The 15757-nt window shown below is 37.7% G+C and overlaps 1 protein-coding gene across 3 annotated transcripts in view; it reads right to left on the reverse strand.

Annotated features, from left to right (window-relative positions):
- Positions 1 to 15757, reverse strand: part of Asah1 (N-acylsphingosine amidohydrolase 1) — a 70644-nt gene that overhangs the window by 50763 nt on the left and 4124 nt on the right. For all 3 annotated transcript variants that reach the window (XM_071610450.1, XM_071610449.1, XM_027954687.3), the window contains exon 2: positions 419 to 465. In XM_071610450.1, the coding sequence (XP_071466551.1) occupies positions 419 to 465 (47 nt within the window). The remainder of the gene's footprint in view (positions 1 to 418; positions 466 to 15757) is intronic.

Here is a 15757-nt window from a genome sequence, read left to right on the forward strand (position 1 = left end):
AGTTTCTTAAATGGTTCGTTCACATGAGCTCCTAGGCTTATCTGTTCCAGTATAATTTAGAGGCTTATACCCAAGTATAATGGAGAATCACAGTTCAGCTTGATATACGCCTTACGTTTGACGCAGATGAGAAAAATGCTTGATGATCCCTACCTCTGGTGAAAAATGGAAATCCTTTCCTTTCCTATGACTTTGACAAGTCAGAAGTGTATATTTTAGTCATGGATTGTTTTCTTATTTGTCTAATATGTTGGTCACATGCATAAGACACACATCTAAGGAAACCAAACTGTCTCAGGATGGGAAGAGATGACTTTAGTTTCTATTCACTATTGTTATTTTCAGGACAGAACAGTACATTAAAAAAAAAAAAATCTCTACACAGGTCAAAGTGAGTTCTGACCATATGTTTACTCACGTTGGTCCAGAAGGAGGATAAGTTGATTTTCTACAATCTTCTGTCCACTAAAAAACAAAGAAAATTAAAGATTTCAGAAAATTGCAAATACTTGCTAACTGAATAGGCAATCTGTAAAAACAATTTTAGTTTGTGAAGACAAAATCATCTTTTAGACCATTTCAAAACTTTCTAAGATAAATCTTTCCTCTTAAAAAGAGAAAAAAAAAAAAAAAAAAAAAACCAAACCAAAAAAAAAAGCACTTCTAAAATCCTATACTGTTAAGGTCTCAATTCAATTTGCACAAGTAGTAGGTGTTATAATTTAGTTCTTTTTTTAAAAAAAATATTTATTTTTAAGGTGTAGATGGACACAACACAATGCCTTTATTTTTATGTGGTGCTGAGGATCGAACCCAGGTCCCACCTGTGCTAGGTGAGCGCTCTACCGCTGAGCCACAATCCCAGCCCATAATTTAGTTCTTATATTATAAATATATTGAGTAAAGAAGAAACATAAGCAAATAGATGGAAAATGTTTTTACTACATAGGCTGATTTATCACCAAAAGTAAATGACTTGATAGGATGTGATATTACCTGAATTTCTGAGCCAACTGTCCTCTAAACTTGTTCTGGGATTTGCATCCCAAACCAGATTTTCAGGGCACACTAAATGGGTCCTTCATAATCTGTCCATAACTTACATCCTCGCCTCACCTCCCAGCACTCCTCCTAATATATATAGCCACCTGTAAGCACTTCCTATCACCCTTCCATGCCTGTATGTGTGCTGTGCTTTCCTCATTTCCTAACCTGGAGAACTTTGGGTTCTAACTTCTAAGATCCCATTCAGATACTTTCTTTTAGTGAAGTCTTCATTTAACTCCCCTATGAAAATGGCCACTGCTCCTCTATACTCCCATAGCATTGGTACACATCTCTATTACCATATTTAGGACATTGCATTATAATTGTTTGTCTCTCTCTTCAATACCACACTGAACTTCTTGATGTGAGGGCAGCCTCAACATTGAGGTCACCGCCTGAGACAATGAATGAATAAGACTATTTTAGGAATAGTTGCTTAATCTTAGTAGCAAAATTGAATTTTCTCCTAAAACAAAATCATCAAAAAGTCCATGCAGATTTATGCTTATTAGTAGTTCAAGATGGCAAATATGTTTGTCTTCTTTCCCCAAGAGACTCATTACGTAAAATAATTATTTTTTAAGAGTACAAATCTATAATAAGTGGAGATAGAGTAGGAAATGGAACTACTGGAATTGTAGATTGAGCTCAGAAAATATATCTGATGCACATTTTATGAAGGAATGGAGATCTTAGACCTTGTTTTAATTTTTGATAGCATGGGGAGTATATAAAGCCATCTGACATTACCAGTGATTCTGACATTTAACAGTTGTCAAAATGGCCTTACTGCAGTATAATCTGTCATATAATTACGTGTTTGCCTTATAATTTTGGGTTGAATTAATGAAGAAACAATATTAAGTCTTTAGCAAAAGCTGATTTCCAAAGCTGTTCATGTTCAATAATAGGGGTTGAGGGAAGAAGTTCTTGTTCAAAAAAATTTTGGTCTCAGCTCTAAGCCCCCAAACTGCAAAACTTCGCTGTTACCAAGTCATCTAGCTGCTCTGTTGTATGGGAAAGTCAGGAATTCAAGTTCTATTTCTGACAAAAAATCACAAAAAAATAATGGTTACAGCCACAAAAGCAAGTGAAGTTCATGGTTTACACTGCAAGTTTACACATTAGATTCAAATATTTTCCACAAAAGTTTCTGACAATGATTAATACCACTAATAACCACAACTGCTCGACATGTTCTCAAGTTTTATAAATTTGTTCAATTCAGCTTTTTTCTGCTCATAGATATTTTTACCCCTGTTAACCATTATATATCTTAGTAGATTAAAACATTAAATTATACTGAATTACTATTTTCTCTTCTTTGAAGATTTCCTCCTTCCTTCCTTCCTCCCTCCCTCCCTCGTGCTGGGGATGGAACCCAGTGCCTCATGCATTTGACTTATCTTTAATTGTTATTGATTGTGCTCTCCAAGTTTCGGACAACTGTTCTTACTTAAAGACATGTGGAACAATTTTTTCTAGTGATATTTCTTATGCTGCAACAATCAAATACAACTTAATTCAGTAACCATTGGTAAATGGCTTTTCTTGCTTGGCTAAAAATGAGCTACTTGGAGACTTATTTCGCTTGTGGCCTCACTTTTTATATTATGTAAACATTTCTGCACTGATGACATGGTGTGCTTTTAAATTTTCTTGTTTTTCTGACCATTACTTTCCGCTAAGTTGAGAACATTGTGGTGGCTGCTTGATCTGGTCACATGGCCTGTATTGTTTCAGCACAATTCTAGCACCATTACATAATAAAGACAATGCTTTGTCATTTAATTCAATTTCAAATAGTGCACATACCACTTTATCCCAAAAGATAACTGTTGAGGTCCACTGTTTTTCTTGTTTTGACATGATTAGCATGCACTAGCAAACTTTTTTAAAGGTAAAATATGATGAAGGAGGGCCCTGTCACTGACTCAACTAACGCTACTTTGTCTCCCAGACTACATCTTGTGTCTTTGACTCCCACCCTCTCCTTCAAATTCTAGAATTAGTCTCTTCTGCAGCAACTTGGATATCAGGAGCAACAGATCTGATGGGTAAATGGCAAAAACTGAAATTATACCCAAGTAACAGCACCTTTCTTATCACCAAAAAGACCCTAACTGATCCTGAGATAAAGATCAACCAGAGCATAGTCTGACCAAGATTACCTGCTTTATCAACTATGGAAATCCCCCAACTCTGCAAAGCCCTGATCCTTGCTTTTGTTCATTTTTCTATAAAATCTCAAAGTTCTTGTCAATTCCTTGAAGGTGGATTTTAGGTCACTGAGGTCTCATCTGTTCTTGCCAGTGCAGCCAACAACCACTAAAGCTCCTTTCCCACCTTCACTGCTGCTTCTGATTGGCATCTTGGGACAGCTGACTGAGCCCAGTCCATTAGAACACATGGTCTTGCGGCCTTCGCCCTAAAACTCCAGCAACAAACCAAGCCATGCCAGGAGAAGCACAGCCTTTGTGTGTTAGCCACTCACAGCCAGCTGACTCCAAAAGAGGAAAAATTGAACTGTTCCATCCAGCTGCTGAAATTACATTTATTTATTTATTTATTTATTTATTCTTATCTTTTAACTTTGAGCCAGCATAAGTTGTTTTCTACCACTCTTTGGTAAAGAAGAGAAATGGGATTTGCAGGCCTGTAGATTGAGATCCCTAGTAAATCCTGATAGGATTATGCTCTTTCTTGTCATTTGAGCTCTTTTGGGTTATTCTGGGCTTAGGCCATTTGATTTTTCACAGGGAAATTTGAAATCATATAGGAACTACGGTACCAAATATTAAGAAGAGACATTAGGTACAGAGAAGAGCCAAGGTACTGGAGATTGCCATTGTAATTTGTATAACAATAGGAAATACTAAGTTTGTATCTGTCAGTAACTCCCCTAGGAAAATCTTAGATGATCGATCTAATTATAGCTAACAAAGAAAATGATACAATCTGGCCTATGTATGTACTACACTTAAAAGAAAGATGGCCCTCCAATAGGTCATTGAATTATTATACTATCTTACAGTTAGAACTGTTTCATCAAAGATCAAGAAAATGGAAAGGGATCCTGCATTTCACAATCTTTTATGATTTTATATAATCCAGATTATTTTAAAGAGGGGATGAAGGCTGAGGATATAGCTCAGTTGGTAGAGTGCTTGCCTCGCATGCACAAGGCTCTGGGTTCAATCCCCAGCACCACAAAAAAAAAAAAAAAAAAAAAAAAAAAAGGGATATGGGCAAACTTATGGTATTAAGGTTCCTGACATCAAAGCCAAAGCCTTTGCTAAAAGATAATACAGAGACTGATGGATGCTGATGAGTCTAAAATGATCTCTTACTTTAAGGCCCATCAGGGCAGCCAATTTGATCAGGATATTCATGTGAACTGGGCAAGGCAATTCCCACTGAGACAGTATCTGGCAGAACAGCTTATCAGTGGGCTACTTTTAGACTTCTGTCCCATTTTTTACCCCCTACTTGTTAAATTAGAAAAATTCTACCCACTCCCATCATGGTGAAAGTCTTTACTATCATTTTTGCCACCCAGGGCTCTACTTGGGCTGATATACATGTTTTGCTTGATATAATGTTGACTGCAGGTATGAGGAGCCTCATCATAAGTAAGGTTAATAAGAAATCACAAGTCTTTTACCAGGTTGACCCTCAAAGTACCCTGAATCCAAGAGTTGCAATACTACTGGTGAAACCAAACTGGGACCCAAATGACAATGACTAATATCAAATGGAACACTATTCTAAGTGTATCCTGGAAGGATGCCAAAAGAATCATAGAAGGGTTATAATATGGGGGGTACCTGAGCTTAAGATTTTTGCAATTACAACAGGGGGCAAATGAAGACCTCAGTATAGTTGGAAAGAATATTATATATAGGCAATATATTGTCTTAGACCCAGAAGCCCCAGAGAATGTATGGATAGTCAATATGGTTTTCATTGGGCAGAGTGACCCTGACATTAGATAAAATTTACAGAAAATGGATTGGGCTATGGCATGAACCCTTCTCAGTTGGTGAAAATAGGCTAGGGCAAGATCTACAATGACCAGGAAATAAACAAAAGCCAAACAAGTCGCATGTTCATTCAAAGCATCTAGGGTTAAAAACCTGGAACTGAAGGTCCTACCTGAAAAGGAAGAGGCCCTTAGCAAAGGATCAATGCACATACTTGAAAAAAAACTGCCCCAATCTCTTAAACAAAAAGGACTAGTTCTGGGGCTGGGGTTGTGGCTCAGCAGTAAAGTGTTCACCTAGCATGTATGAGACCCTGGGTTTGATTCTCAGCACCACATACAAATAAATAAATAAAGGTATTGTGTCCAACTACAACTAAAAAATAAATATTAAAAAAAAAATAGAAAGGACTAGCTCATTAAAGAGCCAAAGCATCAAGATGGTACAAGTTGATGACAACTTTGCTGAAGAACACAGAGGGCTGGAGGCTCCTGTGACATTTCTGGATCCAATAATTATTTCCCCACGGGAGCCCCAGGTACAACTGACAGTGGGGGAGAAACCCATATACTTCCTAATTGACATGAGGACTATGTATTCAGTTTTAACAACCTCTTTAACAAAAAGGAGTAAACAGACTCAGCGACAGGCTTTCCTATGCAGCCTCTGGAGTGCAGCTAGGTAACTAGGTGACCTCACCTAACTCACAGCTTTCCCTATGTCCAGAAAGTCCAGTTTCATTGTTGGGGAGAAACTTGATCTGTAAAATCTATGTTCAAGTGACCTTCTTCCCAGAGAAGTGACAAATGCAGGTAAAAGTGCCTCACAAACAGGCACTTAATCTTCAGCTGATTTTAATGCAGGAGGGGTCATCAGAGGGTGAGCTAATGCCCCTTATCAGCCAGGTAGTATGGGCCAACGGGACTCCAGACAAAGATAAAAATGCCTCGCCTGTTAAGGTTCTTTTAAAGGGAAGTGTCCCATCTCCCCACTTAGTACTCTTTGTAGTGGGAGGCCCTAGAGGGAATCCAATTTATACTTCCTTAAATGCAGCTAGTCAAACGCAGAAGCTAGTTATGACCTTGCTAGTCTCCCATTGTGTTTGTAAGGAAGGCTACACTGGAAAAGTATCATTTTGCTCAAGATTTACAAGTTATTAAGACAATCTATCCAGGAAATTCACGCTGCAGTGCCTAATGCTTACATTCTTCTAAATACTCTACCATAAGAATGTAGATGGTTCATTGTCCTTGATCCAAAATTATTTTTTGTATCCTGCTTGAAACCAAGTCATGATTATTTCCTTAGGAGTTCAAAAACTCAATCATGATCATTGGAAAAAAGATGGCTAATGATTTGAGAATGTTGCAACTGAACCTCTGATACAATATGTAGATGACTTGTTGAACCACTTTGACTTATAAAATTGGCTGAGAACATACCACTTGGACTCTTCACTACCTCATTTAGGTGCAAATTTACAAAGAACAAGTTATTCATCTGGGGTTCCAAAGACTGATGAAGCCTAGAGACTGACTGGAAAAAGGCTATTGCCAGCATTCAGATCCCCAAGAACTGTAGACAGTTGCAAGGATCCTGGGGACCCGGGGGATGGCAGGCTATTGCAGAACATGGATAGCTAAATTTGGGCTTATAGCAAAGCCTATATATGAGACTCTAATTGGGAAAGACCTTAAGCCATTAATTTGGACAAAGGAATGCCAAATACTTTTAAAACTCTGAAGGATGGATTGATGTCTGCCCCCGCTTTGGGACTGCCTTAAAAAAGAGTCATCTAACTTTTTGTGCATGAACGACAAGAAATTGTGTTGGAAGTTCTTATTCAGTTGCTGGGGAAGAGTTCTCCAACCTGTAGTTTATTTATCAAAGCAATTAGATTACACGCCCAAGGGATGGACTCCTTGTCTTGGGGGCAGTAGCAGCCATTCGTGATGTACCAAAGGAAGCTGAAAATTTTACACTTGGACAGTCAATTTCTATAATATGTCACATCAGATGTTAACCTTGCTGGAACAAAAGAGTAGATACTGGCTAACTGCTGAGAAGCTAGGTAAATATTAGGTGATATTGTTAGATGACTGTAATGTGGCTTGTCAAATGATGTCAACTTTAAACCCAGCTATGGTGCTGTCCACAGGGCCTCAGCCTCCATTAATGCACCAAAATTGTGTGGAAGTTTTTCTTCTTTTTTGGGGGGAGGGAGGGTGGGGGTTACTGGGGATTGAAAAGAGCTGGAGCATGCTAGACAAGTGCTCTACTACTGAGCTACATCCCCAGTCTTGTTTTTGTTTTGGGACAGGATCTCATTAAGTTGCTAAGGATGGCCTTGAACTTCTGTTGCTGTCTCCTGAAGTGCTGGGATTACAGCACTTTAAGCCTGGCTGTGTAGAAGTTCTCAATGCTGTCTTTTTTAGTGGACCTAACCTGATGAATTAGACATTTGACCACACAGATTGGGAACTCTTCCTACATGGAAGCAGCTTCATGGATTATGGACAATGCCATTCTGAGTGTGCAACAGTGACTTTATATGAGGTCATCAAGTCAAATCCCCTCTAGGCAGGTAAATCTGTTCAAAAACTAAGATTAATAGTCTTTACCCAGGTCCTTGAACTTTCCAAAGAAAAAAATGCTAACTTTATACTGACTCAAAAGTATGCCTTTTTGATTATCCACACCCATGGGGCCAGATGGAAAGAGAAAGGGCTTCCTCCAATAAAGACATGAAACCTCCTTCAGGAGACATGCAAACTCCTGAACGCTGTCCTCATGCCAAAAGAGGTGGCTATCATACACTGTCACAGATATCAAAAAGGAGACTCCATACTAGGCCAGGGAAATTGACCAGCTGATCAGGTCAATAAGATATAGATTCACACAAAACCATGTTCCCCACCCCCCAACAGATATCTGATATTAACTTGACTTCTTTCTCTCCTGCGTTTTCAGAAGATGAGAGAAAAGCCCCAAAATGGGGTTTTAAAGAGCAGAACCCTTCCTGTCACTGGAAGGTCAACTCTCACGGAATCATCTTATTACTGAGAGGCTTGTGTTTGCCATAGCTAACTATTCATCAGAGCTCTCATTATGGGCAAGATGTGTTAACTGAATTCATTAGGCCACATCTCAGAGGGCCAAGATTATATCAGGCAATAAAAAAGATAACCTGGAAATGCTAACTTTATGCCAGGAATAACCCTCAAACAGAAAAGCTGACCAAAGCTCAGGGGGCCATATCTCTTTGAAGACTGGAAAGTAGATTTCACCCAGATGTCTAAGGCTTTTGGAAACTTCAAATTATCTACTAAATTTTGTTGACATTTTTTTCTATTTGGGTGGAAGCCTATCCACCAGGTCAGAAAAAGCATCAGAAATGGGACAGGCTCTACTAACAGAGAAGATCCCCAAGTATGGCGTACCCCATTCCACAAAGAGCAACAAGAGCCCTGTCTATGTCTCAAAGGTAGTGAAGCAGGTGAGCAAAGCCCTAGGAATTTATCAAACTGCATACTCCCTGGAGAGCTCAACTGATAAATAAGATGCAGGTGATCATACTCTAAAAAAGATTTTTTTAGCCAAAATAGGTCAGGAAAATTATCTTACATGGGAAAAGGTATTGCCTATTGCCCTTGTCCACATTATGGTTGCTCCTAGAAGCAGGTTACAATATGGAGACCATTTCAGGCTTCCATAAAGGAGATATTCTGGGCTGGGGATGTGGCTCAAGTGGTAGCGCGCTTGCCTGGCATGCGTGCAGCCCGGGTTCGATCCTCAGCACCACATACAAACAAAGATGTGTCCGCCGAAAACTAAAAAATAAATATTAAAAAATTCTCTCTCTCATTTTAAAAAAAAAGGAGATATTCTCTCCACACTTAGAATATGAAAATAAAATTAAGCATATATACAGCAACTTCATCAAGTTCTAACTTCTATGCATGAGTTTGTTTCCTATGCAATAAGATATTATCCTATGGAACTCTTTCCCACTGCGAGACTGAGTACATTAAAGACGTGGAAAAATCAGAATCCAGAAAAACAGCTGACAGAAAAGTAGATGGGCCCTTATGATGGACTTCTAAACATGTACACTTCTTTAATGTACAGATGTCAGGCTGCAGTAAAAAGAGCATCACCACACTCGAGTAAAAAGAGCATCACCAGAAACAACCCTCCTATCGTCTTCAGTATCAATAGTCATTCCACTATACAACCCTCTGAAGACCTCAAATATCTCTTCAAAAAGCAAAACTTGGGTGAGACACACACTAGATAATTATATTACTGTCACTCTTTGCTTTCTTTGTCTTTTCCTTACTCCAAATCAGATCCATTCTAACCTGTTATAACACTTAGAATGTGAAAATAAATTTAAGCGTTATGAACAGCAACTTGATAATATGCAATATGTGGGTCTTAATGTTTCTGAAGTCTATCATCAGACTATCTGCTGGGTGTGCAAAGAGCTCCTTATCTCTGTAACCAACAGACTACCCTGAAAGATCTAGGCAGCCAATCAGTCTACATACCAGATTCTTCAGATCATCTGGAAATCTGGGGGAATGTATTTTTCCTTCACCTGTTGGAAGATGCTTATTCTCTTCCTCTAAGCAAGAAGATCCTGAGATGTTTCTAACAGCAGGTGAAATAAAACAGCATGTGCTTGCTTTATTTCAAGTACAGGTCAATGCCATGCTTTGGGTAGACTATGGGGTACACAACAGAGTTGGACGGCTAACTGCAGAATAAGTTCAATTAGGTGAAACAGTGGCTCTATGCATCGAAAAACTTAATGATAGTTGGGTACAGTGGCACACACTTGTAATCCCAGGACTCAGGGGGTTGAGGCAGATGGATCACAAGTTTAAGGGCAAACCTGACAACTTAGTGAGACCCTGTCTCAAAATAACAGATAAAAAGGGTTAAGACTATAGCTCAGTGGTAAATTTCCTGAGTTCCACCCCCAGTATCAAAAAACAATACAAAACAAAACAAAACCCCACAAAACCAAAAACAAAACAAAAATTAACCACAAACCAACCAACCCTGAATAATTCTTGTAGGACTAAATAATGTACTGGACTCTCTGACAGATGCATAACTGACTATCACTTTAAGAGAATCTGTGACTTCGGTGACAAAATCACTCACTAAAGGCAGGGAACATTCTGTGCCACGGAGATGGTAATGGACTTATAGAAGCCACGGTGGCTTTATTTGCCCTATGACCGGATTGGTCAATACACCTGGTGTCACCCACACTTTCCAGGATGAGTTGTCTCCCATCCGTTGACAGTTCCATATAAGTATTATAAAAGTCAGGTACCATATAAGAGAACCTCTTGGCTCTTCCATACCTGAATATACGTATCCCAGAAACTACCTCCATTAATACAGAATTTCATATAGAATCCCCAGCAGCCACGTTTTAATCAAACCTAAGGGGCCATCAGTTCTTAAATGAGACCACACAAATCTACAATGTAGTCTTCCAAAATTGGATGGCCTTAGATTTTGATTTCTGCCTAATAAAGGAACTTGTGTTCTCTTTTAACAGAGAGTACTGGGTGGTACACACCTCTAATTCCAGCAACTTGGAAGGTTAAGACAGGGGGATCACAAGTTTAAGGTCAGCCTCAGCAACTTAGTGAGGCCCTAAGTAACTTCCTAAGTAAATTCCTTCTAAATGGAGATGCTTAATGTTTGGGGCTATTATTTTTCTTTCTTTTCTCCTCTTTGGGTGGTATTTGTCTTAGCACATTTTTAAGATGGGTGCTTGAACTGTAAGTATCAGCAAGAAAAAGCCCCTTACATTTTTCAGACAAGGCCCAAGAAAGTTCTCTTACCCTTTTGAAGTCTTCCACTTCAAGTTCCTACATCGCCCCTATCAGCATTAAGTCCTTATGGCCCCCCATAGAAATTGAATGATGACTTGACAGTGGGAATTTGAAGGAGGGCCCAGTGTCTGACCTAACTAACTTCATCTTGCTTCTCTTACTTTTTATTTCCTTCCGAGTTCTCCTGAATCATTCTGTTCTGTAGATTCCAAGAGCAACAAGTCTGATGGATAAATACCTTGTGACAAGGGTTGAAACTATGCCCCACACAACAGCAACTTTCTTATGCCTGACAAGGCCCTGCCTTACAGATCCTGAGATAAGGATCAAACAGACCATGGTGTGACTATGATTTACTGAGCTGTCAGCTGTGAAAACCTCCACAACTATGCAAATCCTCATCCCTTGCCTTTGTCTCCTTTTCTATAAAACCTCAAAGTTCTGATCAGCTTCTTCAAGGCAAATCTTAAGTCACTGACATTATCTGCTCTTTCCAGGGCAGCCAACAACAATTAAAACTCCTTTCCTGCGTTCACCATTGTTCACCTCTTCACCTGGCATTTTGGGATGGGTTGCCAAACCTTGTCCATTGGGACCTCTGGAGCCAGGGTTTTTACCCTAAAACTCTGGTAACAATAGTGTGCTGATACATATGGCACATACAATTTATTGAGAAATGTATGGTGCAAATAAGAAAATGGCACCAAGGTACAATAGGAATTCAGCAGGTTTCAGGAATAAATGGATAAAATAAATGTTGAATGAACAAGTCAGAAGCTGGAAAAATATACAGGATACAGTGATGATGACATCAGTTTGGTTTCTTCTTTCAGTAAGGGGGAAAAATTAATTAGAAACTGTAAAAGTAAGGCATAATACAAATAATCAAACTAAAATGTTGTGTATTTTTGGATAACTGAGAGGACCTATTTGAATTTTCTTTTAGGGCAATAGAGTTGGAGCTTTAGAATTATAGAAAAATGGGCTGGGGCTGGGGCTCAGTGGTAGAGCTCTTGCCTAGCACGTGTGAGGCACTGGGTTCAATTCTCAGCACCACATAAAAAATAAATAAATAAAATAAAGACATCATATCCACCTATAACTTAAAAAAAAGAAGAAAGAAATAGAAAAACAAATGTAATCATAGCACACTGATCTCCCATACCCCCCTACAGGGGATTTAACTCAGGGGTGCTCTACTACTGAACTATATCCCTATTTTTTTTTTTTTTGAGACAGGGTCTCACTAAGTTGCCAAGGTTAACTATGAACTTGTAACCCTCTTCTTCAGCTTCCTGAGTAGCTTAGATTATAGGTGTGTGTCAATACACCTAGCTCTGTTGTGACTATTATTTTTTTTTTTTTTGGAAGAGTCATATAGACAAGGCACAGAGAACTAAATGGCAATTGTATTTACTTTATCGACATTGACTAACCAGGAGTAAAAATGGAACTGAAGAAGAAAAGCGACAAAAATAAGATAGAGGGACACAGATGTCTAGAGGTTCTAGCCAAGGGAGTTCAGAAAGACAATGAAAGAAAGGCAACTAAATTAGAAAAGAAGTAATACACAATGAAGTATAAAGAAAATCTTACGGAATTTATCAAAAACATTAAAATGAATAAATGCAAGGCTGCAGGATACAAGATCAATGTATAAAAATCAATTCCATTTCTATACACTGACAATGAGCAAACTGAAAATGAAATTTGAAACATAATTCTATTTATAATATCACCAAAAAGAACAAAACACTTACGAGCTGGGCATCATGGCACAAGCCCATAGTCTCAGCTATTTGGGAGGCTGAGGCAGGAGGATCATAAGTTGAGGCCAACCTGAGCTACTTAGTGAGAACCTGTTTCTAAATAAATAGATAGATACATAGGGCTGTGGATGTAGCTTAGTGTGGAGTACCCCTGGGTTCAATCTCTAGTACAGGGAGAAAAAAAGAATAAAATACTTAGGAATAAATTTAACCAAGGAAATATAAGATTGGTATACCTAAAACTGTAAAACATTGTTAAAGAAATTAAAGAATTAAGTAATGGAAAGTCATCCATGTTCATGGGTTGAAGCCTTAATATTATTAAAATAGCAATATTCCTCAAATTTATCTTCAGATTTCAACAAACACCCAAACACCCAAAATTCTTCCTGGTTTCTTTGCATAAAGTGGGCACGCTAATCCTAAAATTCATATGGAAATTCAACAGGCCTAGACTATCCAAAACAATCTTGAAAAAAGAAAGCTGGAGGACTGATACTTCAGTTTTAAAATGTACTAGTTATACATTAAACCTTTATCATAAGAAGACTTCCTGTAATAAGTAAGATAATTCTGTACTACGGCAAAATAAGTACTGTAAAATTTATTATAATCCTAGTAACAATGGTTTGATTACCGTACTCAGGCAGTGTGGTACTAGCATAAAGATAGACACAAATAACAATGCAACTGAGTGTCTACAAATAAACCTATATTTATGGCCAGTAACATATCACATATCTGATAAGACATATCTAAAATTCATAATGATCTTATAACTCAGTAATACTAATACTAATAACTCAATTAAAAAATGGACAAAAGATCTGAATAGACTTTAAGTGGATACACAATGGCCAATAAGCATATGAAAAGATGGTCAACATGTTAACTGTTAGGGACATGCATATCAAAATCATACTACTTCACACACCCTAGGATAGCTATAATAAAATGAAACACCTAAGGGCTGAGGTTGCAGCTCAGTGGCAGAATGCTTGCCTAGCATGTACGAGGCACTGGGTTCGATCCTTAGCACCACATACAAATAAAATAAAGGCATTCTGTTCATCTACAACTACGAAAAAATTAAAAAAAAAAAAAGAAAAGAAAAAGAAACACCTAAGTGTTGACAAGGATGTGAAGAAATTGGATCACTTATACCCCGCTGGTATGATGTAAAATAGTGTAGTTACTTTATAAGACAATCTAGCAGTTCCTCAAACACATATCCATAGTTACCAAATGACCTCACAGTTATGCTCCTAGCTATATCCCCAAGAGACTGGAAAACTTATATCCAAACAAAAACTTGTATACAAATATTCATAGCAGCAACATTCAAAACAGCCCAGAGTGGAGATGATCCAAATGCCCATTAACTGCTGAACGGATAAACAAAATGTAGTGTATCCATTATATAGAATACTATCAGCAGTCTGTAGTATATCCAACAGAATATTATATGGCAATGAGAAATGAAGTACTGATTACATATTACATATTGTACATATCACAAGAAGGAGATGAATCTTAAAACCATTATATTAAGTAAGATGCCAGTCAAAAGGAAACCATTCATGGGTTGGGAGTTGGCTCAATGGTAGAGCACTTGCCTAGCACTAGCTGGGCCCTGGATTTGATCCCCAGCACCACGGGAAAAAAAAAAAAAAAAACCCCACACAAAACAAACAAAAAAAAATGAGCACATGATACAGTCCCCTTTACACAAAATAGGCAAACCTATAGCCAGAAAATTCTTTAGTGGTTGCCTAGGGTTTGGTGGTTGAGGATTAAGAGGTGAAGGTAAGTAATGACAAGTGATAAAAATACCTTAAAATTGATCATAATAGGGGCTGGGGATTTAGCTCAGTTGGTAAAGTGCCTGCCTCGCAAGTACAAGGCATGGGTTCAATCCCCAGCACCACGTGTGCACACACACACAAAAAAACTGATCATATTGATGGTAGCACAATGATGTGTATTATCTCAATAAAGTACTAGGAAAAACAGACGAATGTTAAAAATAAGCTAAATTTTTATCTACCATTGTAGTATGAGACAATGCCTAAAGTTAATTAACTCAGACAAATATATAAATATATCATTGATGTTGATATTCATAAAATAACTACAGGTGATTTAATTTTTAACACCCAAGATAGCAGAGCACTAATCAATTAAAGAAACTGGGCTGTAATAACTAGCATGGCAATAGATGTGGGTTCTAGATGACTTCTACCCTTAAATAATTACCTGGCCAACTAAGAACAGAAACAGTTAAAAGTGATTGCTCTAAGCCACAGGGCTGGGGTAGAAGGAATGGGGCAAGAGACTGTTAATTTTCATAAGCCTGTCCATATTATTTGATATTTTAAAACTACGTACACCTTGATACAAATTTTAAATGTTAATTTTTAAAATTGTAGGCTTTTGTTTGTTTTAAAAAATATTTATTTTTTAGTTGTAGTTGGACATAATACCTTTATTTCACTTATTTACTTTTATGTGGTGCTGAGGATCGAACCCCGGGTCTCACACTTGCGAGCAAGCGCTCGTTTTAACTCTATCGCTGAGCCACAGTCTCAGCCCATATTTGTTTATTTTTATGTGGTGCTGAAGATTGAATCTAGTGCCTAATACATGCTAGGCAAGCACCCTGCCACTGAGAACTACAGCCCCCAAATTTGTATGATTTTATATATAGTATGAGGAAGATTTTCAAATATTGATTCTCTGACATTATTTTTAAATGTTTGAAACTATCACTATCTAAAATTATTTTAAAATAATACTAGCTACTGCAATGGAGGGCACTGTACTCGAAATGCTCTCATCCTTTAAGTAAATTTGGGAATGAATACCAAAAAAGTAGCATTCTATTCAAGAAAATCTTAATTTATAAGTATGAATCTTTCAAATATCATTTAGTAAGGAGGCAATTATTAACTTTAGAAATGTAATTCTTATAAAAAATAATTATTCAATATAAAATTATTCTAAGTATCAGACCTTTTGGTTAAAACAGGACTTCATTCACAAAAATCCAATTTACGCCCATTTTCTCAAGTTCAAGCAACCAGAAATTGAATGGTCCTGT

Source organism: Marmota flaviventris, chromosome 3 (assembly GCF_047511675.1).
Source record: "Marmota flaviventris isolate mMarFla1 chromosome 3, mMarFla1.hap1, whole genome shotgun sequence".
Lineage (NCBI taxonomy): Eukaryota > Metazoa > Chordata > Mammalia > Rodentia > Sciuridae > Marmota > Marmota flaviventris.